The sequence below is a fragment of the Chelon labrosus genome (assembly GCF_963514085.1).
Source record: "Chelon labrosus genome assembly, chromosome: 19".
NCBI lineage: Eukaryota > Metazoa > Chordata > Actinopteri > Mugiliformes > Mugilidae > Chelon > Chelon labrosus.
The window spans coordinates 5,221,139-5,244,945 of NC_140352.1; the positions used below are offsets into that span (position 1 = coordinate 5,221,139).

General features: G+C 42.6%; 1 protein-coding gene across 1 annotated transcript; it reads right to left on the bottom strand.

The window, feature by feature from the left end:
• nhlrc2 (NHL repeat containing 2) lies at positions 1–23,706 on the bottom strand. The gene is made up of 12 exons (XM_084567645.1): positions 23,541–23,706; positions 20,536–20,688; positions 16,119–16,168; positions 15,349–15,754; positions 14,536–14,657; positions 14,320–14,449; positions 11,023–11,116; positions 10,059–10,290; positions 7,227–7,349; positions 6,808–7,017; positions 5,938–6,151; positions 1–2,482 (listed from the first exon to the last, which is right to left on the bottom strand). Exons 1-12 carry the CDS (start codon positions 23,701–23,703, stop codon positions 2,220–2,222), a joined length of 2,160 nt encoding a protein of 719 aa, XP_084423771.1. The 5' UTR covers positions 23,704–23,706; the 3' UTR covers positions 1–2,219.
• Between the last annotated feature and the right edge of the window lie 101 nt (positions 23,707–23,807).

The following is a 23,807-nucleotide window of genomic DNA, read 5'->3' on the forward strand; positions in this document are numbered from 1 at the left end:
AACAATATCAGGAATTTAATGCCCACTGGCAGCCACTCAAGCTCATTACAGTTCATTTAAAAAAAAACAAAAAATAAAAAAGCCTCGGGGACAACAGAGCTGGGGAAATACAAAACTTATTCAGTTCATTTGAAATAAATAACTTGTGGGAATAAAACATATTGTTATTGCTTCTGATACGGTTAAAGTGTCATCAGTTTGCACCATCCATACAGTAACACTCCTCCTCCTCCTCCTCCTCCTCCTCCTCTTCCTCTAAGGCACTTTGGGACGAGCCATCCAACACAAATAAAACCCCGTGATGACATGTCGACAATCGAACAGCCCATAACTTTGAAAAGCAATAAGAGGAAAATGACAATAACAACATCCACATTATCATATTCCTCAGTAGATCATCATTAGAGCGTCTCGGTCCCAATAGGTGGAGATGGAGTGAATAAACGCCTAATAGACAGATTTTAATGAGCTTTCCTAATACAGCGTCCCACAGTGTGCAGGCAGAGCGAGGAGCAGCAGCAGCAGCAGCAGCAGCAGCAGCAGCGGTCGGTCGGTGCCATCAGCTCGTCGACAGCACAGGCACTTCATTCACTACTTGGATAACGGCAATATTTAACGGACGGAATCAAAGGGGCTCCTTGTGTCGCGAATAATCACAATCAAAAGTATAATCAGTCACACGCAGAGCGGAGACGTTAGACAGAGCTCACGGCTACGAGGAGAGAGGAGTCTGCAAACAGAGATTAAGACTGTTCAGCGTGTGGGTGACACACACGTGGACTAATATTTGCGGAAGCTTGATCGGTGCGCCCCCCGAAGGCACAGTCCACGCTGTAAACTACGTTAACCCCACGCACACAGTTACACAGAAATACACACCAATCGGGCATAACATTATGACCACCTTTGTAATATTGTGCCGGTCTCCAAAACAGTTGGGACTCATCAGAGGATGGACATGGGCCTTCTGAGGGTGTCCTGTGGTGTCTGGTAACAGGATGTTGTTAGTGGGGGGGGGCCTTTGAGGGGAGGGGCCTCTGTGGATCATCCCACAGATACTTGATCAGTTTGGGATCTAGTGAATTTGGAGGCCAGGTCAACACCTCGTGCTGTTCTTCATGTTTTTTTTTTTTTTTTAGTTGTTCCTAAAGTGTTTTGGTGTGTGTGTCCTGCTGGGGATGGCTGCTGCCATCAAGGAGTGTCATTGCTATGGGGTGGGGGTGTCTGGTCTGGTCTAGGTGGGTGCTACATGTCTAAGTAACATCCACACGAATGAATGCCAGGTCCAAAAGTTTGTCACAAGATGGTCAATGTTAGTCACTTCTCCTGTCAGTGGTCATAATGTTGTGGCTGGTCGCTATATTAGTCTATACGAGTCTTTGCATAGATAACTTGGCACACATAAAAGCTTTACTGGTGTCTTTTACTACTAACTACGCCTTTGAAACAGTTTTTTTTTTTTTTTTAAATTGGCTGTAACTAGATATCATCTTCTGCAACTAAAAGCATAATAAATCCTTTACCACTTTTATTTTATTTATTTATTTTTTTATCTTACCGTGTGATTACTCATGGGTATAAAAGAAAACCACAGACAGTTTCTAAGTTTTAAAAAGCAAACACTGCGTGAATGAACATCTTGTGCGGCACATTTGGAATTTAATCATCTTGAAGATTTGCAGCCGTCTGTCGTTTAAGGCCAAAGTTTAAAGCTGCTTTTTACTTTATTTTTTAATATTTGAAAGTCTAATTTTCCATAATGCATAATTAAATTTGTTTCATAATCTGCCCGTCACTCACACGGTGACCACCACCACCTGTCAATTAGATAATAATACATTAAATCTTTTATTATATCCACAGAATATCTTTTATTTTCTGTATGGATTTAGTCTTGTGAGTGTTTTTAGGTGAAATAAAATGGAGTGGAACTTTTCCCTGTGACTTATTTCTTTGTACAGTTAGTAGAGCCTGTCCTGATGAGAATAAATCTGCTATCACATACTGTGGACATGGATAATTAGGCAGCTGTTGTGTTTGCTGTACAGCTTTTATAAGATGCCTGGGGAAGCAATCAACTCCTATCAATAACTGTCTCTCAGACAAGACCGTCTTGCAGTTTGAATTGAAATTCTCCTGAAAATCTGGTTTGCTTGAATTGCACGTTTGGTTTAAAGCGGGAGCTCCGTCTGACCAACAGATACCAACAGACGGTGGTTTTAGAAGGCGTGCGCCAACGCCACAGTCACCTCTTCCTCTCCAGGGCTGGCGCTTATTTGAAGGGGCAGGGAAAACGAGGCCGCCTTCATCATGCAGGCGCTACCTGCTTTCATACAGTAGTACACCCATACGGCCAGCGTGAGGCTCGGGGTGCCGTTGGACTGCCTCACGGCTGCTGGAAGCTTGGCTGAGACGCGGAGGGGCCGCGACAGATCCACGATTTCTCCAGTGATCACCGGACTATCTAGCAGCCACTCGTTACCTGTGGGAGAAAAAAAAAATAAAATAAGAAAAACAATTACAAAATTAATTGTCTGGTATACACCGATCAGCCACAACATTATGACTACTGACAGGAGAAGTGAATAACATTGACCATCTTGTGACAATTCAGTGTTCTGCTGGGAAACTTCTGGACCTGGCATTCATTGGTGTGGATGTTACTTAGACATGTAGCACCCACCTAGACCAGACCAGGCACCCCCACCCCATAGCAATGACACTCCTTGAAGGCAGCAGCCATCCCCAGCAGGATGCAGCCACAAAAACGCTTTAGGAACAACTAAAAAAACATGAAGAACAGCACAAGGTGTTGACCTGGCCTCCAAATTCACTAGATCCCAAACTGATCAAGTATCTGTGGGATGATCCACAGAGGCCCCTCCCCTCAAAAGCCCCCCCACTAACAACATCCTGTTACCAGACACCACAGGACACCCTCAGAAGGTCCATGTCCATTCTCTGATGAATCACCACAAGGGAAACGCACACAATATTAGGAAGGTGGTCATAATGTTATGCCTGATTGGTGCAGCTAGATAGATAGATAATATTGGACAAAGTAAAAAGTTAAACCTGATGATGGCGCTTGAAGAAAGATTTAAGTGATTGAAAAAGTTATTGATAATCCATCTTGAAGGCGGCGTAAATGTGATCAACAGCTGTTGAGACAATTCGCTCAAAACTCACAAAATTCAAACTAATGACAGCAACAGATGAAAAGTCAGAGCAGTCATCAGAGTCTTTGGGATACAACCTCTGGGGACCGTGAATGGCTGCACCAAATCTCAAGGCCGTACATCTAATTGTTGTTGAGATATTTCAGGTGGTGTACCAGCTGTCTGCCAGACACAGCCCTCCTCAGACACAACACTCTGCACTAACACGGCTAACAACAAGATCAATGCGCGGTTAGGAGCCGTGTCAGTCTACAGTTCCGCCATGCTCCATGAGAGACCAGATGTGTTTGTAGGAGAATGTTTGCCTGGCATCAAGATTAATTGCTGAGCGAAGCTGGGTGCAGCCTGTGCGCGTTACACAACACCGCTAAATGGAAGTGCTCTGAAATCGCAGCACAGAAACTCACAAAAACCAAATCAGTGAGAGCGAGGACATTACGTTTCTGAAACACCGGCGGGATATTTTTGGAAACCTAAAGAGACACTAACCACTGGAAGATAAATGAAAGCCGAGAAGAAAGGGCCACGACTTGAACTGTGAGAAAATCTTTCGCCGGAGAAACGGCTAAACCCATGCCAGCGGTGATTAATGAAGCCGAGGCCTAACGCGGGGTCCCAGGGATTCGGCCATTTCTAAAAAGCCACTTAAAAAAAAAAAGTATTTAGATATGGCCTGCACTTTTAACTTGATCCATTAAAATTCCTCCCTCTGCTCTGCTCTGATCTGATCAGCATAAGTCTAGACTGGGTGTAATGGGACAGCGGAGGATCACGTAACATAGCCTGGTAGCTAATTATGTGAAGCAAGGCATGTCGTCTTATCGAAGCCTTCTAAAAATAGCCTGCTGATACAGCCGACTGCCTGCTGCACCGCTCGCAATGATGGAAACTGTTTTGTTCCGGACCTGATGAATGAAGCGTTGACTGTCACACTTCACACTCCGCTCTCAAGTCCGATCCCTGTTGATCGCAATCTCGGAAAACTCAACAAAGCCTCTTGCGCCACAGTCAACACCAACATTAAATTGTCCTCCATAAATTCAGCTGTGAACCATAAATCCGAGGCGCAGGCTGCCAGAGAGAGAATCTGCTTGTTGTACAGTACGTTGAAAATGACGTGAAGGTTAAGCATCATTCACTTCATTGTTCTTTGGCAGAATCGCAGCTCACATATCAAAATAAAGCCTAGTAGGAGAAAGTGAGAGGCTCACACTTCAACACCAGCTTATAAATCGTAAATGTAGAGATTAGGTTGGGATTGAGACAAAAATAATAATAACAACAACAGCAGGTCTATCCTGCCTTGCTCAGCATGAGTTGGGCGACTGCAGAGATGCATCCTTTTTCAGAAAGCGGCTAATTCCTGAAGTGTGGAAATGGGATTTCTCTCGGTTCACCGTAAGTTCCCGACTGTTCTCCTTAATAAAGCCTTTTACGGCAGATTTTTTTGTCAACAAAACGGCACTGTTTTCAGAATTAACCGTGGCCTAAATACCTCCCCTGAACAGCCAAAAGGTCCAATCACAGCTGAGCCGCTGTAATTAGACAAAGCAGGATGGCCGAGCTTCGGATTACTCCACAAAGTGAAGTGGTGTGGCGATAATACGAGCTCTTATACGCCCACAGATACTTGATCAGTTTGGGATCTAGTGAATTTGGAGGTCAGTGCAACACCTTGTGCAGTTTTAGGATTATTACACACTTATAGCATTGCAGTAAATTGTAAATAACTGGCAGATATTTGAAAGTTCCAGGAAAACGTTTTATAGACAAAATAAGCAAAAAATATCAAAACCAAAGGTCTCTATGAACTGCATATGTGGGAACTTGAAAGGTGTAGCGACACCAACGAAAGGGAGGCTTAGCCACCGGTCAAGATCTCTTTAATGGTGTGTTCAGACCACCAGCTGAAAAGCAAAAGTATACAAGTAATTTACAATGGAAGCCAGCGCTGTGTAGCTACAAACTGATGGCTGAGTCTTGGTCACTTGGCGATGGGCATGATGTGCAACCAATCAAAGCGTCGGCAACCTAAGAGCGTTAATGGTGCGTTCATACTACGAGCAGATAAAGCTAAAACTCGTTCAGTGTGCTGGCGACAATGTTTGCAGAGTCTCTGTTGGACTCATGACGCCATCAATGGGTGGTTTGAAACGGGCACTGACTTTAAACATAACACGGCGACGGGTGATCGGTTGACGCGTCACTGCGTCACAGGAGCGACAAAAAGAAGTTGAAGCGACCTTTTATGTTGACACATGAATCCCAGGTCCAAAAGTTTCCCAGCAGAACATTGAATTGTCACAAGATGGTCAGTGTTATTCACTTCTCCTGTCAGTGGTTTTAATGTTGTGGCTGATGCTGGCAGCTTTGCTCAGGGTAAAACGCTCAGAAGAGCGACAAAAAGAAGCTGAAGTTAGATTTTATGTTGGGGCGAGACGCTCAACCCTTCATAATGCCAGCTTCCATTTAAAAATGTACTGTTGCTTGTCGCTCTCTCACATAAGTGTTGCTCAACGTGAGTCGCACTTAAATGGCTAAAATCTGGCGACTGTGTAGCTGCGTCACTCGCAGTGTGAACATTTTATGACTAATGGTCCAATGTGTTTTTCTGTATTATTTGTCTTAATCCTTGTTATCCACTGTACAGCACTTTGGTCAGTCTATGCTGTGCTTAAATGTGCTTTATAAATTAAATTTACTTACTTTACTTACTATAAAATCACAGGATCAGTGGGAATCAAACTGGTGGACTTACCTTCGGCTGAGAGCGCCCAGCAGCTCGGTGCCTCTTCTGTGAGTTTGGCTCCTTCTGGCAGAGACACCGTGAGCGACATGACGACAGTCTGGCCCGCCGACACCGCCACCGGTGGCACCTCTTTCCTGGCCGCTGATTTAGGCAGCGTGGGGGCTTTGGAAGGACCTGAAGGCTTAGCGGGGACTGTGTCCGTGCAGTCAGTGGAGATGGGGAACTGGGGAAAAAAAAGGCAGAGGATGACCTTTGTCTTTCACCTTTCATTCACAATCTAATAGTACAAAAGCTTTCAGGAAAGATTAACGACATAAACGTGGATAAAATGTAAAGTACTTCCCTAAGGCTAAGGAAGCATAGACTGTATATAAATATGGACAATGTGTCTCCACTTCCTGTCATTGGCCAAATTGACGCTATTTTCCCGGGGATACGGGTGCCGCCAACTTGCGACTTTGGAGCCAGAGTCTGATCAGTACGGTCCGAGAGTGAAGCCGTGATATCGATGACCCGACCACACTTCCTCCAGACTCGCTCGAGCAGTTGACATGGCAACTGGTGGTCGCCATTATGTCACATCCTGTTTTTACAGTGTCAAATAACTAACTGAAACAAAACTTATCCAAAAAAAACTTACACTTGAACATGCATTAACTTTATATGCATGTTCTTTAGTGTTTTAATTTGGCCCAAGTTCTAGCCACTAACATGGAGGGGGCGGAGCTTATGATATATGCTATACTGCAATCAGCCACCAGGGGGAGCTCTACTTGCTTTGGCTTCACTTTTGTGGAGCAGTTTCGCTGTCCATCTTTATACAGTCTATGCTTGGAAGTGGATTTTTGTAACAAACACACACACACACACAAGTCTGACCAGTGAGACAGTCTTTGAGGCCAAGTCCAGCACTTTGACTCGGTGGTTGTTGGTATCAGCGACATAAAGAAGCTTCCCGCCGTCACCGACGCAGATTCCTCCCGGTTCGTTGAAGCAGGACTTGATGAATTCAGGGCCCAGGGTATCTCCAGCCTCTCCTGTCCCTGCTAAAGTGCTACACTGCTTTGTCTTTGGATCCACCACCTTGATCTGACAACACGCACAAAACAAACACAGAAACAAAACGAGGATTATTACAAATGCTGTATGTTCCCTGTACATGGTTTTTAGATCAGAGGTTTTCAGCCGCTTTGTGCATTCACTCCACGACCCTAAATGAGACCACTGTGACGACAGAAGCGTTAAAACGCGTGCGCAGCGCAGCTTTGAATTGCAGCCTTGTGACACGCATCACTTACCTTGTGGTTGTACGAGTCGGCCACATAGAGCAGGCTTTGTTCCGGAGCCCAGGCGACACCGAGAGGATGCTGCAGTTTGGCATCCACCCCTTTCCCGTCTACGTCCCCGAAAGCAAAGAGGTTCTAGTTCAAAGAAGACAAAAACATTTCACAGGAGATCAAATGAAGTTAAAAATACACGCAAACGCCCAAAACTGCAAATTGTGACCCTCACGTCTCAGCTCACCACGGGTCAAAGAATAAAATACCCAAGGTAAAATAATTAATAGCCTCCATCTACATTTAATACGTGTTCTTTTTTTTTCTTTTGCAAAGATGAGAAAAAAAAGAAAGTTGATGCCTTTTCTTTACTATTATCCATTAGAAGGATTCTTCTAAAAACCTGAAGGAAACACTGGATTCATTAACATAAGGGTGTCTGAATAATTCATCCAGAACCACATTCAAACGATGGCAATATATTTCAGTCCCATTAGTTACTGTGCAAAAAAAAAAAAAAGAAAGTCGAATGAGTCATTCTCGAGAAGTTTTGAAGAAAAGTATAACAACATCAAGAATAAATGTCATAAAAAAAGAATATAATAAATGAAAACATTTTGCAATTATAAAGAAGAAATCGATTTAAAAATAGACAAGTTTTTCATTGATTTACTAAAATTGACAAGAAGTAAATTGAGTGAAGAAAGTTTCTGGCGTTACAGATTGTTTCAGGACGACGTAATAAATCACCACTACAGCCAATCAACCACCAATTTGCGAGAAATTGGAGGGGATTAAAACCAATAACTTTTCATTATGTATCACTCCACTCAGTAAACAAACAAATGAGATTACAATCTTGTAAAAAAGTCTCCTGAGCGGCTCGCCGACTCCGCAGCTGCAGAGTGTTGCTCGGCGACAGCGGCCGAGACGCAAACATATCTTCTCGCTGAATCGCTAGAGCAAATACCAGAGGGTTTACATGTGGACGTATGTTCGCCGACGCCACGCCAGAGGTGGGACCTCCGTGTCTGGGTGTGATGCCCTTCAGGTGCAATTCACCATCTATTTCATTAATTTACCCACTAAAATTTAAAGCTCCAGTTTTTGGAAATACTGTACACCAATCCAGCTTAAGATTATGACCACCTTCCTAATATTGTCTAGGTCTCCCTTGTGCCTCCAAAAAACAGTTGGGACTCATCAGAGAATGGACATGGGCCTTCTGAGGGTGTCCTGTGGTGACTGGCAACAGGATGTTGTTAGTGGGGGGGCTTTTGAAGGGAGGGGCCTCTGTGGATCATCCCACAGATACTTGATCAGTTTGGGATCTAGTGAATTTGGAGGCCAGGTCAACACCTTGTGCTGTTCTTCATGTTTGTTCCTAAAGTGTTTTTGTGTGTGTGTCTGTGTCAGGCTGCATCCTGCTGGTGATGCCTGCTCCCATCAAGGAGTGTCATTGCTATGGGGTGTGGGTGCCTGGTCTGGTCTAGGTGGGTGCTACATGTCTAAGTAACATCCACACCAATGAATGCCAGGTCCAAAAGTTTCCTACCAGATCGCTGAATTGTCTCAAGATGTTATTCACTTTTTCCTGTCTGTGGTTTTAATGTTATGGCTGATCAGTGTATGTATAGTTGTAGTGATGCTGGTAGCTTTACTCAGGGAGAATCTCGAGAAGCTAGCTTCAGTTTCATACGGATATTATTGTAGTATTTATGAGAAAGAATATTTAATTTAGCAAAATCAAGAATATATATTCAGGGAAATTTATGATGACCTCCTTTAACTTGTCAAAACCATGTGTTTGTACAGTAAATAAAAAGTACAACAGATTGTATAAGAGCAAATTATTCCTGTTCTTTGCTACAGCATCATCCGTCGTATATAATCAGCGCACATAATCAAATGAGATGCTCTTTTGATGCATTTCCGGACACTGACAATCATTCTAGGGAGGTAGACAAAAATAGGCAGTTTAAAATTACAATCCCAGACGTAAATGACTTATAGCAGCTCGGTAAGAGACAAAAATGTTCAAGTAGCTGGAAGATTATTGATCAAAATGCCAGGCATGATGTGCTGATGCACATAAAGCATCAATAAAAGTGCAAAATTTACGTGTAACCGCGTTAATAAAGGGTTCATGTTTCATCGTCTCGGCTGATTAGCTTAAATGTCGGTGAGCAGCAGAGTATGTATCACCGGTTTCTGTTGGCTCCTCGCCACGTTGAATAAACTGTGTATGACTCTTGAGTTAATTACTCCTGATTCTCATGGGTGACTACAAGTGTTAGAGCTCTTGGGAGTTTTTATGAAAATATACCAGAGTGGCAAGAGATAAAAAAGAAGCACTGAAATTGTTTATTTTATTTTTTCAGGCTTTGATTCACTAACAAACAATGAGAAGCTATGGATTTTTAACAATCAATATTGTATTATATTGTATGTATGGAAGAATAGCCCTGAAAACCTCTAGGTCATCACGCAAGGTCCTTCCTTATAATTGTCTGCATGTTTTTATGGCTGCAAACGTGGTGGATTCAGGTTTTAGCAGAGGCTGGTAAAGGACTATTATACCAGCACTGAAAAGCACCGCACAAGGTTATTTGGTTGTTACAGTCTTCTTTACAATCCAATGTTCAGTGTTCTGCTTTTACAGAAAAAAGGGTTTGACACGAAAAACTGAGAATTTCTGGACCTTAAATCATCCAAAGACTGAAACTCGCTTGGAATTCACCCGGTGCTTTGTACTCTGCGTCCACTCTGTTAAAACGCAATTGTTACAAACCACCTGACCGTTGTACTGTAAGAACCAACCATCCATCCATCCATTATCTGTCGTACACCCACCAGTGGGTCTCTTTCTCCTCCAACCAGCAGCTTGACGGCTCCGTCCTTCAGTGCCAGCGTGCGGATGGTGCTGCTTTCGCTGTCGGCCACGTACACGCAGCTCCAGGGGTCCTCCGGGGCCAGAGCCAGGCCCGAAGGCTGAGCGAAGCCCGCCTTGTGAGGGTAGGCGTTGTTTCGGTTCTCCTCGCTGCCGCTGCCCGCCCATCGCACGCAAGTTCCTGCCTTGGACTCGCTGTTGAAGTTGTAAGATGGATAGAGGATAATAAGAAAACACCAAAATGTGTTGAGCATTAAAAACTCTGTTAGATAAGGATGTTAAACTTCTTTTCTCTTGATGAAAATCAACCCTTAAAGGAGCCACGTGATTACGTTCTGCTGTCAATGAGCTCCTGTGATATTATCAGCAACATACACCAATCAGGCATAACATTATGACCACTGACAGGAGAAGTAAATAACTAGTGACAGTTCAATGTTCTGGTGGAAAACTTTTGGACCTGGCATTCATTGGTGTGGATGTTACTTAGACATGTAGCACCCACCTAGACCAGACCAGGCACCCCCACCCCATAGCAATGACACTCCTTGATGGCAGCAGCCATCCCCAGCAGGATGCACGTTGGGAAAAACGCTTTAGGAACAACTCAAAAAAACATGAAGAACAGCACAAGGTGTTGACCTGGCCTCCAAATTCACTAGATCCCAAACTGATCAAGTATCTGTGGGATGATCCACCCCCCCCCCACTAACAACAATCTGGTGCCAGACACCACAGGACACCCTCAGAAGGCCCATGTCCATTCTGTTTTAGAGGCACAAGTGAGACGTACACAATATTAGGAAGGTGGTCATAATGTTATGTCTGATCAGTGTATATTATAGCTTTAAAAATATAGTGTCTTTATGCTCTTAAAGGATATTATCCGCTTTAAGCGGCCGTGATAGTCGTGTACCAGTCTCTCACCTTCCTTTGGGCAGTTTTCCATCTGCTAGGAACAAAGCCCAGATCTGGTGAGTCCCTGCCATGGCTATCCACAGTACGTTGTCTTCAACACCGCCTACACATGCAAATTCAAAAAAAACACGTTACCAATTTGGAACTTGTGCTACTGCTCCTCCGGGCGCTCTGCCAGTCAGCCTTCATGTCATTCAGAAAAGAAAAGTACTATTAGTTTTCTTTTCCTAAATAGTGCAGAAAAAGGTGAAAAATAGATTTAGACACTTATACTCGAACAGTGTCAGTCACATGCAGATCCCCAGGTTTAACCGACAGCAGCCTGTGTGACTAAGCCCATATGCCATCTCAGATTCAGAACTGTAATCATGATAAATGCGGTACATAACCTTTACAGTATCACATCTCAGTTTCTGCCTTTTCCCGATCACGTCTGGCGGACAGTGGACCGATCTGGTCGAATTAATTATTCATCCACAAAAAGGATATATGTAATGAATATGCAACGAGTGTTTGGACGTGCTCTCAGAGGACGATGTTAAAGGTCTGATACGACATCCTCAGACCGTGTGGTGGCGAGGCTTCAAAGCAGCAGGTTGCGTCAACCTGAGCTGGAAATGTGACAAAGACAGACTGCCGCTCGTAATTGCATACATGTAATTGCTAAATAATAGTGCTAATATCCTGGATTTGCATTTGTTTAAGAATTTAAATTTACATAATTATGACTGCACAGTGAGGGCTGCCAGTTGATGAGTACAGTGCTCATCAGCAGATTTCAAACATCCCTCAACCTGGCAACTGCATCACTGAGAGGGAAGTTGATCCTAGTCCAGATGCATAATCCTTTCAGCAAATTATGGTCTTCACCCAGTTGCAGATTCCAACAGATGACCAAACCACATCAACTGGCCCCATTTGATGTGAAGAAGATCTTCTCCGAGCTCCATTCAGATGGATAAATATTCTAAAATGTATTAATGACATTAAGCAATAACCTCGTGTGCATTATGCCTGTCCAACCTGGAGAAAAAACTCTACGCATGCTGATTGTAAATCTGCAGACTAAATGCCCACAGATAAGACAGGTCTCAAATAAGACAATCCAAAATACACACCAACACTTAGAGATAAAAGGTTTGAAAGCTGAGATTATAAAAGCACTGTGGCACATTTTAAAGGAGATTAATAATAAAGGATGTTTGAATGCTCACGGCACATTAATAAAAGCCGGGAAGTAAGAGGGGTCGAGGTTTGTAGAGTAGTGAAGTAAAGATTACGCTGTGAGAATGTGAAAGACCTTGTCGTTTAGTTCACAGGAGTTTGGGAGTTTTTGGGCAGGGTTTTCACTTGCTGTTGATTTTTGTTCGCAGATAAATCAGCAGAGCTCAAATGAGGATGTATGAATTAGTTATCTATCCACCTCTGAGAATCCCTAACCGTTACGTGTTGTTTCCCTATTCTATTTACAATCAGGAATACCGTCAGAAACAAGGTTTAGGTCTTAGACGGTAAATGTTTCTACTACTAGTCTCCAATTATGATGGTCTGCTTCCAACCCTACTGTCTACCATATTTTAGAGGTGTCATGATATGTTTAAACAATTTCTATGGGTAAGAAAACGATCCAGTATTAAAGTTAGGGTTAGGGTTAGGGTTGGTTTAGTTGTAGTAGTTCCATCATATTGTGCAACTACTACAAGTAATCAGGTAACACAACAAATACAATTACAAGTCTAGAAATAGACTTTGTTACGAAATAATGATCCAATTTGTCTCGGAAAAACAATTTAAACGCTGGAAACAGGCGCATTCTCGCAGCACACACACACACTACAGAAGGAAATATGGTACAATTACATGTGAAATTGAGATTTTGAATCTGTCAATTTTGTCTCAAGGTTAAAGGAAAATCTAGGTTCAATGAGGGCTGCATTGGACTTATTGGGTGAATGTCGCACAGGTTTGTAAATAAATGAAATAAAAACATGAAACTGTTGTGGCGGAGAGATTTGAAATGGTTGAATATTTGGGCAAGCGAGCAAAAGGGAAGTTCACACAACAGTAGGACCACAGGACAAAAGATCTACAGCTCCAGTTTTTGGGTCAATGTGATGATAAGAGTCTCTGCTTTATACTTAATAAGTGTAGCTTACGTGATGGCAGCTCCCTTGGGATCTTTTTAGTCCTACTGTATATAAAGATTAATTGTACGACTCTAAGAGCAGCCAAAGATCCTCTGGGGCATAGACACATTTTCTTATTGCTTTATTGTAAACGTAATTTCTCACTTCTACTTGTGAAGTCTGCACCTGTGACCCTGGAAGTGACGCAGAGGTCTTTCTGATGCCCAAGTCCTCTTTTTTTTTCTCTCCTCTCCATTAAATGTGTTTGAAGACGGTCCCAGCGGACCAGGACGGAGACACAATTCTGCCTAGAAATGGAGATAATGCTGCATGTTTTCAGAGTGCCTCTCCGCTGAGAAAATGACGCCGTCAGAGATGAACTGTACTCACAGGCAGAGCCACAAATAGTCGGGTATCAAAGGGCAAAAAAAGGAGCAAGATAGGAGGAGGATCATCCTGTTCCTCTCTCATCTCCACATATCTTGTTTGATTATTGGTTTTGAAAAGCTGAAGAATAACAGACTGCAAAGACGCCTCCGATCCCAAGGGCGTAGAATTGGGTAGGGACTTGCCTTCGCCAATAATATAATAATAATATCTCTAATAGGATTGGTTGACGATAACTGCTGGTTGTTGGAAGCAGCTGAAGCGGCACAGTTGGGATCTATCAACTAGATGAACTGTGGGGCTTAATCGGTATGATGCCCAAACACTAGTGAGTGTTGGTAGTTAGCGTAATTTATGTGAAATGCTCAGACAGGATGGCAGCAAGAGTAGAACTCAAGCTAAACACTGCAAATATAGGGTTCTCCATTGTCAGGACAGTTGGTAAAAGCAGTATAGCAGACAGTAGCTGCATATATAGGCTCTATATTAAGTGAAATTGCAATCAAAGGTTTACCAAACTTCCACAGAAAAACAACAACGCCTCCAGGAGGTGCCATTTTGTCCCCGCCAATGTCAAAATCAAACCTACACCCTTGCCAGATACAATTTGAGAAAGGTCTGGTGTTGAGATTGTTTCAAAAGCAATCAAGCGATCGAACGTGCAGTTTAGAGACCACAAATCCCATAGCAGTCACTTTGCGTCGCTAACAGACCTCCCTACCTTTTATCTCAATTTGCTTGAACTCGATACGAGAGATCAGAAGCAGGAGGTAGACAGAATACAAAAACCCACCGGCAGTGCCAAGCGTCACATCCCACGGAGAGCTGATTGGCTGCTGAGGTCCCATGGCTCCGCCCTCTTTGTCTGTTCCCTGAGTGCCTACTCCAGCTAGGGTGGTGACTCTTCCCTCCGACAGGTCGATCTGAAACAAATGGAAACACGTATTGTTGGGCATCCGCAAAAGTTCAATTAAAAAAAATAAATTAAAAAAACGGAGGTCGGCACTACCTTTCGAATCAGGTGGTTTTCAGTGTCGGCCACGTACACAGTGTCCCCTTTAATGGCGACGCCCTGAGGGGAGTTAAAGGAGGCTTCAGGCAAGAGGCCGTCTCGTCTCCCACTTTCAGTCCCTGTGACAGAAGTGATAACCAAGTGAACATAATGGTTCTGAATGTGCCTCAGTACTCCAATAGTAATAATAAACTGTTCCATAATCATTGTCCGTTCAGAGCTGTTGGAGGGAAATTGGTACGCCTTCACCACCTTTCAAGTATTTCCCATATAATTGAAAGGGAAATAAGAACACGTGGACAGCGGAAGGTTTCTACGGAGCAGCTTTTTAATTCATATGCACGGCCGTGATTTAATCTTGCCCGCGAAGAGCTGATGTCAGAACAGGAACGATGCCAATTTTAGATCTACTTCACCTTGGCGCGAATATTATAATTGCATATAATGTGTGCACAAAGAGATGAGGTCACCGACACCGAAATAAAAAACGTTTTTATTTTTTTTCCTTCTCTCTTAGGTCAGTGCCAGTTCCCAGCATGTACTAGTCCCTTCTTTTGCCAACCTCTCTGCTGGTCTGGGGACCACACAGTCTACCATGTGCCTCCTCTGGGGGTTGCTGAGGCATGGGAGTAATCTCAAAATATCAACATTGCCTAAATGGTGTTGTGTAAATTGTACTGAGTGTACTGAAAATAAGAACAGGATTTTGTTGAACATTTTTATCCAGAAAGATTTATGTCCTGGCCTGAGTGAGGACTGAGTGCCAACGTGCTGTGTATATATATATAACAATCCGGCCACACCTCTTACCTCCTATGACGTGTAGAAGCTGTCCAGTGGACGACACCACCAGAACTCTGTGATGCCCAGTGTCAGCTATGGCCAGTCTTTTGGTGCTGTTGTCTATAGCCACCTTCCCAGGAAAGGAGAGGACGCTGGGTGGCAGGGAGTCTCTGTACAGCTTGATTCCCACTGTATGCGTCTTCAGCAGGCCCCGCTCTCTATAATAACGTAGCGCGCTGTCGGTGAAGAGCGTCAGCCGGTCGCGGTGGCCTTCACCCACCAGGGAGAAGAGCAGGTTGCCACGTGGTCCGAGCAGGACCAGCGTGGGCCAGCAGGAGACCTCCAGCTCATGCCAGAGACTGGCCTCGCTGTCGTTTACCACCGGGTGACAGATGTCGTAGCGGAGCACAGCGCTGCGAATGTTGTCCAGGACCTTTGAATGTTTGGGGACAAACGCGGCCCAATAAGAAAAGCTCTGCGACTGATCTGTTGGTGCTATTTTTCCAATTCATCCAATTAAATGTTGTTTAATTACACCAATTAAGGTGGTAGACATGAAAACTTTGGCCCTTAAATTGATAACATAACTTATTTGACATACAGTATGATCAATTTAAATAAATACAGTGTAAGTTGCCAAAGGGATCAGATTTCTTGGCAAAAAATATGTGTGCAAGAGATAAGGACTCTCTTGCACCATCCTCAACTTTCAAAGCGTTCCAAAAATTAAATGACATTTATAAAAATACAAAAAAAAAAGGTGTTAGCAAAAGTAAACAAACAATGAAAACACTCACCTTTTCATTGGGGAATTTGGCAGAGTGCACACCAACAATGACCAATCCATCTGAGAGAGAGATTGAACAGATAAGGTTTGTCTTCATAAACAAAACCACAAGCAAACAAAAAGCACAACCACCCACAGCATGTCTAGGGACATTATTGCCTCTGCTAACTAGTCAAGTTGAAGGTTACACCCACACACATCATATTAAAGATTTAAGCAGATCTGTGTCCTAGTCCGTTGCATTATATCCAAAAACCAAATAATTTTATCCTTGAGCCCAAGCAAGTGTTATTTTATTCACGGAATTGGGAAACACATGAGGTCACAGTGACTTTGACCTGTGACCACTGAAATGAAATGAGTTCATCCTCGAGTTCAAGTCAAATTCTAAGAAATCCATCACTGGTGGACCTCACATTTGATCCTGTTCACAAGAATGGAACGGACACGAAGGGCACGGCGACCTTTGACCAACAAAATCCAATAAGTTCAGCCTCGAGAACGAGAGGACATTTACACCAAATTTTAAGAATTTCCGTCAAGGCATTCCTGAGATACTGCGAGAATGGGACACCGATAATTAGCTCAACCTGGAGTTCACAAATGCACATTTGTACTTGAAGAAATTTCCCACTGACATTCCTGAAATATCAGTTGTGTAAACTAGAATGATATAGATGTGTCTTTGGCCTCTGCTCTGACCACCAAAATCTAATGTGTTCATCCTCAAGCCTCAGTGAATACTTGAATTTGAAGAAACACCTTCAAGGCGTCGCTGAGATATCGCGTTCACAAGTATCAGATGGACTTAAGGATGGACAGACCACCCAGACATATAATGCCTCTGGCCGAGGCTGTCGCCAGCGTGGAGGTACAAAAACGACCTTTGATGGCAATTTACATGTCTGTTAGTTCCTTACATAACTGAGTGAGTGAGAGTAATGGATAGAACTCGTGCTTCTCCAACAGTAATCTCATTAACAACTCCGTTAACATGTTGCATAAGCGTGATCAATAAGTCCATGTTCAAAGAGGACCGAGTTAAAAGGATGTAACTTTTTTTCTTAACAGGTCAATAACCCTCAAGCTCAGGTCCAACTTAGGTTCCTGGAAGTGTCTCAAGGCTTTAAGTGGAAACCATTTGTCAGTAGTCATGAAAGGCGACTAACACTACGCTGCTACTATAGACAGAGTTATATTTTGATTTTTGACAAGGCCAACGAGGGTGTTCAGATGTTACGCAACTGGAATGCTCAAAACTGTGGAAAACATGTTTGTGATGCTGTGCTGAACAGTCCTTACATGGAAGATGTGTTGATAGGCTTCCTTCCTGTTTCCCAATCTGTGTGGGACTCTATGGACCATGGAAACACAGTAGCTTTTGTGCTCATTCCACTGCCTTCATTCAAAAATTCAACAATACTGTGAGTAAACAGAGCCAGGGTGGTGCGACGGGAATGCCAAAGGTGCCTCGTCATTCTGAGAATACTTTATTTACATAAAATCAGGCATGGCATGGAATAAAAAGACAGAATTAGGACTAACAGTATAATCAATATCACACCATCCCAGGCATGTCTGATTAAGGCAGTGGTTCCCTGCCTTAGGGAGGCTTGCTTGAGCTCTGCTAGGAGAGGTTTTTGAGAGGGTTCCTAGCTAAACGCACAGCAGAGGACGAGTCTTCATCAACTCAAAAAACACAGCTTCCAAAGCAAAGAAGAGAAAATATGACGAGGCATATATCGCCCTCGGTGGATGACGAGGAGCGACCGCAGTGTGTTGAAGGTCTAAAAATATTAGCTTAGATCAAGTTGAGATGCCACTTGGAGACAGCACATGCAGAGCGAAGGACGAGGCAGATGATTTCTTCAGATAAAAACATATAAACTGTCGTGTGCAATAGGATCTCTTAAAAAAATAAAAGCTGCATCTGATGCTCAACTCAAGAGATCGCACACTTCCCTCTGCTATCGATATGGTTTCCACAATGGTTGATAAAGCAACACCAGAATAGTCTTATCTACAAAAGGAAAGGCCTTTCAGAAAAACTTTGCGAACCACCGGATTAAGAGATTCAAGCCCAGAGACATCTGCACTGCCACTGCGAGGCCACTGGGCGACTTCTACCACGTTACCTGAAGTTTCAAAGGTTCTGATTTCATGATATTCCCAACAGCCTCATCCTTTCGTTGTTGACGCCATTGAATTTTCTGCATTAGGTAAGCTGCTCATTAGCTTGCAAAACTGCAGCATTCCTGGCAACAGCGTTCTCACAACTCATGGTTGTTGTTTCCTCTTGAACGCCAAGCCTTTTGTGTACATGAGAGTAACCCCAAGCTCACAACTTCCATTTGAATATGATATATAAATTTAACGAACACATTAAATTCAGTACATTTAATTTAATGAAATGCAGTGGGAAACTGAGACTGAGAGAAGACCACAAGCTTTACTAATAGTTTGTTCCAGATATGAGGAACAAAAACAAATTGCTTCCTCTCTGTTATTTGTTTTAACTGAAGGGGCAGCCATGCTCCATCCAGTGCTTTATAAATCAACAGCTTATAAAGCACGTCAGATGCATAAATTCACATTCGTTCCAGTCAGCGTGTTCTTTGTGACAGAAAAAGACAACAAACATCCTCCTGAAATAGCGCAAACTGGTGACTTCCTCTGCGGAACTAAAAACACCAGAATTCCAAAACCCTCAAACTCAACACAATCTGCGGGTGGATTTCGTCACCCGTGGGCTCTGCCAAGCAGTGTAGTACCGGCACAGATTGTAGTGACGATGGGTGGGTATTGGGTGGACTGTGGGAGTGAATGGACAGGGTGGCTCCCACACCTCGCCGACCAGAGCAGCAAACAGAATGTACCCATAGCGGTGCCAAAGATAAGGCAAGTATGATAATGTGCGGTGCAGTGAGGTGTGTGTGTGTGTTCTCTCTGCATCGCCACGCCTGCGACTGACTTTCGAACTGCAGAAGATTCAGATGATCATTTAAGGACATTTTTACATAGAATAAAATTTATATTTAAAGCACAATGGGCTCACAATTCGTCCACACTTCCCTGACGTTTATCACAGTAACGCTCACAAATTTAACCGACCAACAAAACACAACCTGAATAAGCAAAAGAAAAAGGATGAATGGATGGATGGACTGGTGAAATAACTAAGCAACATCAGGATGGAGACGCAGCATTGATAATAAAAATAATACGCCTTATCGAAATACTTTGGTCACAGAGGTATTCATGAAACTTTCTGCAGGATGTCTGTTTAAGATATCAACTCAATGTTGTGTGGACAATTTCCTTAGCAACTTCAAACTGCACAAAATACAAGGGGGACACTAAAACGCCACAGCTTCTCAGTTCTTTAAAACTTCTGCATCCTAAAGACAGATGCTTGTATTTAGATTTTTAATGTCATACCTTAAAGTTTACCCCCCAGCCATTTCAGGGATTTCCTTTCAACTCCTCGTAGCCTCGCCTAAGCACTGTAGACATATATGTCACTCTGAGACATTTAAAACCTTAACAAGGAAACCGAATTAAATGCGTTAGAAGGCATTTCACAATTTGAGGGGCCAGAGATTTTGCTTTACGCCAAAGTGGCTATATTAAGAACAATATAACTAACGTCCACGGGGGTACAATAACAGGTCCTGTGCTCCCACTGCAGCTCAGGATTATTTTTAGTTACTGTCCCTTCACAGCTGAGATAAGGGGCTTCATGCGCTTGTGGAAAAGAAGCGATGCACGTCAGCTTCCCTGGCCCAGTGAACTTACACATGTTCCCGAGACGCGGCGACATGAAACGTAATACATCACTACCTGATATGCGTTCCCTCAGTACGGCCTGCCAGGCTGCTGCCTCCCGTTTCTGCAGTCTGAACACATTAAATGAATGCACTTGGATGCGTATGCTTTATCATGTAGCAGGAGATGGATGTCATTTAACTGTAACTTGTACAAATCAGGATTTTGTTTTATCTACAACAAAATGTGTATTAATGCACAGCTGATTAATGAAATGCACCATTTGCTTGTATGTATAGAAGTCTGATTAAACATGCTTATTTAGGCTGCCTTTAAACAAAATAATTCACATAAATATCAAGTCAGTATGATACAGTAATTTTGGTAATTGACTTACTGGCTCATCTTTCATTATGTTAGTTGGCTTTCTTAATTCGGACAGCAGGGAAGGCAACGGGAAGTTGGCATCACATTCAACACTTTCTGTCCCTGTCTATATTCCCAGATTATATGAGTTCATTATTTTAATATTTTCTAATATTTCTAATATTTTTTTGCAGACTGAAGGCACTTCTTCGTGTAGATTAAATAATTTTTTACAAGGCTAACACCAAAACGCCAAAACCATTTCGCGTTGCAAGGCAGCAAACGCGTGCACAAACCTTCAACGGAGTGCTCCTTCTCGAGCCGGTGCAGGTCAGGCAGGATGTGCATGCAGTTGATGCAGCAGTAAGTGAAGAAGTCCAGCAGCACCACTTTCCCAGCCAGCTCCTTGTTTAAAGACAGAGGCCCCTCCGTGTTCAGCCACTCTAAGCCTGGAGCAAATCACAAAAGTGGAAAATGGTGCTGTCATCTTTTTAATTATGTTTAGTCACGGCGCTTTACATCGCTTGCTGTTCTTGGGCGGATTGTGGCAGCGGATGCAAAACACCTAACGGGCATATCAGTGTTGGCTTGACATGTAGGGAAGAAGTTTTTTGATGGATCAAAGCAATGAGACGGAGGTCCTCACAGCACAACTGTTCTATTATAACACCAGAAAATCCCCTTGGCTGATATAGATCATGTGTCTTTAAGCACATGCACTTGACTTTTGACATTTTGTGAGCACCAAAATCCGTATCAATGTATTCTTTGACACAACGGTTATTTATTTCATTAGACTTGGTTTTTGTTCTTTGTCACAAAACGATTGAAGCCCAAACCAAGGAGGAGAAAGAAAATACAGAAGATATAACTAAGGCTGAGCTTCAGTTTTAACAGTTAGATAACAAATATTTATTACAGTGACCTGCATGCACTCACAAGATAAATGAGCAGTTATCAGATGGATATATCAGATGAAGATGCAGAAGCATTTATAAAGAAACCCGTTATTGGATCAGAAATAGTTTTTAATTAACTCTGCACAAAATAAGCAGCCACTTGTCGGATTTGATGTCTTATTTAAAAATTAAAAAAATAATAACTGAAAACATTAATAATAAGTAAAGCCTATTTTATCTCGTCTAAATGTATACTTTATTATTTTTTAGTGTCAGCAAATGTAGCTTCAAGTGTAGATTGTGGGGATGATGTATGCATCTAGGTTGTGTCATTATTTATACATGACAGTCTGACACGCGTCCAAAAAAAACAAAACTACAACCAAGAGCATTTTTAAAATATCTCCATTCAAGTGTTGTCAAGTCTCCGTGCATCAAAGTGTCAAGTAAATCAAGTCTTTTGATGTGTGAGTGCAGCCGTGTGTCATCAGTCTCAAAAACTAAATCAAGTCAACATTTGGTGTTTCTGCCATTTCTCCACACACTTCCTTTGAGATAATTGACAAGCAGGCTGATCTGATCATCTCCGAGAACTTGCCAGTTTTTCTGTGGATTATTTAGGCTGTCTCGCTGTCTATTCGTGTAATCCCTGCTTGACTCAATAGTGCTGAGATCAAGGCTCTGCGGGGGTCATACCATCTGCTGCAAGATTACCCGTCGCTGGAGAAAAGGGAGTCTTGGTAACTCTGGTTGCATGTTTGCAATGGTGTCACGCTGCAGAATAAATTTGGGAATCATGCAAATGCCTGTGTACAGCATAAGTATACCTTAACAGCTCTCATTCTTCTTTAATCTGTGAATGTGCAATAAAGTCTGCAAATGGAGGAATTTATTTTTTTTTAAAAAATGAAATAAATTAGTCATGCATTGACACCGACAGTTATTGCCTTGGTGAAAAACATCAGGGTGAAAAACTGCAAACCCCTGTAGAAAACCAAACATTTGACTTCAAGTTAATTTAAAACACTCTTGAGGGATTGAGGTTCTACTTACGGTCACAATGACACACACAGCCCCGTTTATGCTGCTGTTTAATGTTCTACAGTACATCGCCATCTACTGGTGTAATGAGATATTGCCAACAGCTGAGGATTCAACTGTAGATTTACAGAGTTTCCCCACAAATAAACCATAACGGAAATCTAATGCTAATGCACTGGCTGGACATAATTTGGTGTTGTAATAACAGCGATACAAGACATGATAGACAGTGACAATAACTCTTATGCCACTGACAGTTTAATAAAAAGAAAAAAACATTTTAGGATACGACCAATTTATATTTAATGAGTAAACCGACTGACTAAGCAGGAGCTTTACTTGTTGTATCTCTAATTGGGGCTATTACACCGATCCCTTGTGCCTCCAAAACAATTGTGACTCATCAAGAGAATGGACATGGGCCTTCTGAGGGTGTCCTGTGGTGTCTGGTAACAGAATGTTGGTAGTGGGGTGGGGCTTTGAGGGGAGGTGTCCCTGTGGATCATCCCACAGAGTTTGGGATCTAGTGAATTTGGAGGCCAGGTCAACACCTTGTCCTGTTCTTCATGTTTTTTGTTTTTGTCTGTGTGTGTGCCTGTGTCAGGCTGCATCCTGCTGGGGATGGCTGCTGCCATCAAGGAGTGTCATTGCTATGGGGTGGGGGTGCCTGGTCTGGTCTAGGTGGGTGCTACATGTCTAAGTAACATCCACACCAATGAATGCCAGGTCCAAAAGTTTCCCAGCAGAACACTGAAATGTCACACGATGGTCAATGTTATTCACTTCTCCTGTCAGTGGTTTTAATGTTGTGGCTGATCGATGTATCATAATAATAATGATTAATGAGGCGTATTGTGTGTCACCCCATATTATAATATAGGAACTATGTTATAACGTATATAATGCATACATTATAACATAGTTCCTGTATTTTTTAATTTCATAATTTCAAGTGTTAATTTGACATCTTAGTTTAGATGATATATGGTTGTTATATAGTTAAAGTATGCGTATTCTTATACAGGAAAGCGCTAAACCTTTTTTTTTTGTGCAGAGTTAACACACAATGTTGCAACAAAACAAACCACAGGAAGCATTGTGACCAACACAAAACAACTTCTCTTAATTTGGTCAATTTAAATTACGATAGCTAGTCTATGGTGTACACAGTGTTCAAATTAAAAGCGACAGAGTGAGAAACACACCTCAAAAAGTATTTAAATGCCAAGAAAGTTGTGGTGCTTCATTAACAAACAGTAAAATGTTGGGTATTCAACACGTCGAGACCTGTATTGACATGAAGACTTAGCAAACTTAAGTCAAACTGCTACGTGCTAAGCCAGAGCTTTAAGTGGTCTAACCTGTCTGGAAATCGGGTATCTTCAGCTCCTCTCTCTCGTCCAGTTTTTTCAAATACTGCCAGACAAGCTCTTCTTTTTCCTTCTGCGTTGAAGCTTCATCTAGGGCGCAGTCCAGCTGGCTTTGGACGGCATACAGCTTAGAGAGGCTGCTCTGAGACGCCATGTTTCCTGCAACAACCTAGCTACGTAAAGTAACCGTGAAGATTCGAGACGCCTCTTTCGACAGAAAAAAAATAAAAAAATTAATTAGCAAAATAAAAAGCTTTT

What these genes read in the sequence shown, in the direction of transcription:
- nhlrc2 (XM_084567645.1), bottom strand. Translation starts at nt 23,703, where the DNA reads ATGGCGTCTCAGAGCAGCCTCTCTAAGCTGTATGCCGTCCAAAGCCAG. An exon ending in CCAAATTCCCCAATGAAAAG is followed by an intron (nt 15,755 to 16,118) that starts GTGAGTGTTTTC and finishes AAACATTCAAAG; the next exon opens with GTCCTGGACAACATTCGCAG. An exon ending in GCTTCTACACGTCATAGGAG is followed by an intron (nt 14,658 to 15,348) that starts GTAAGAGGTGTG and finishes CTTCTGTCACAG; the next exon opens with GGACTGAAAGTGGGAGACGA.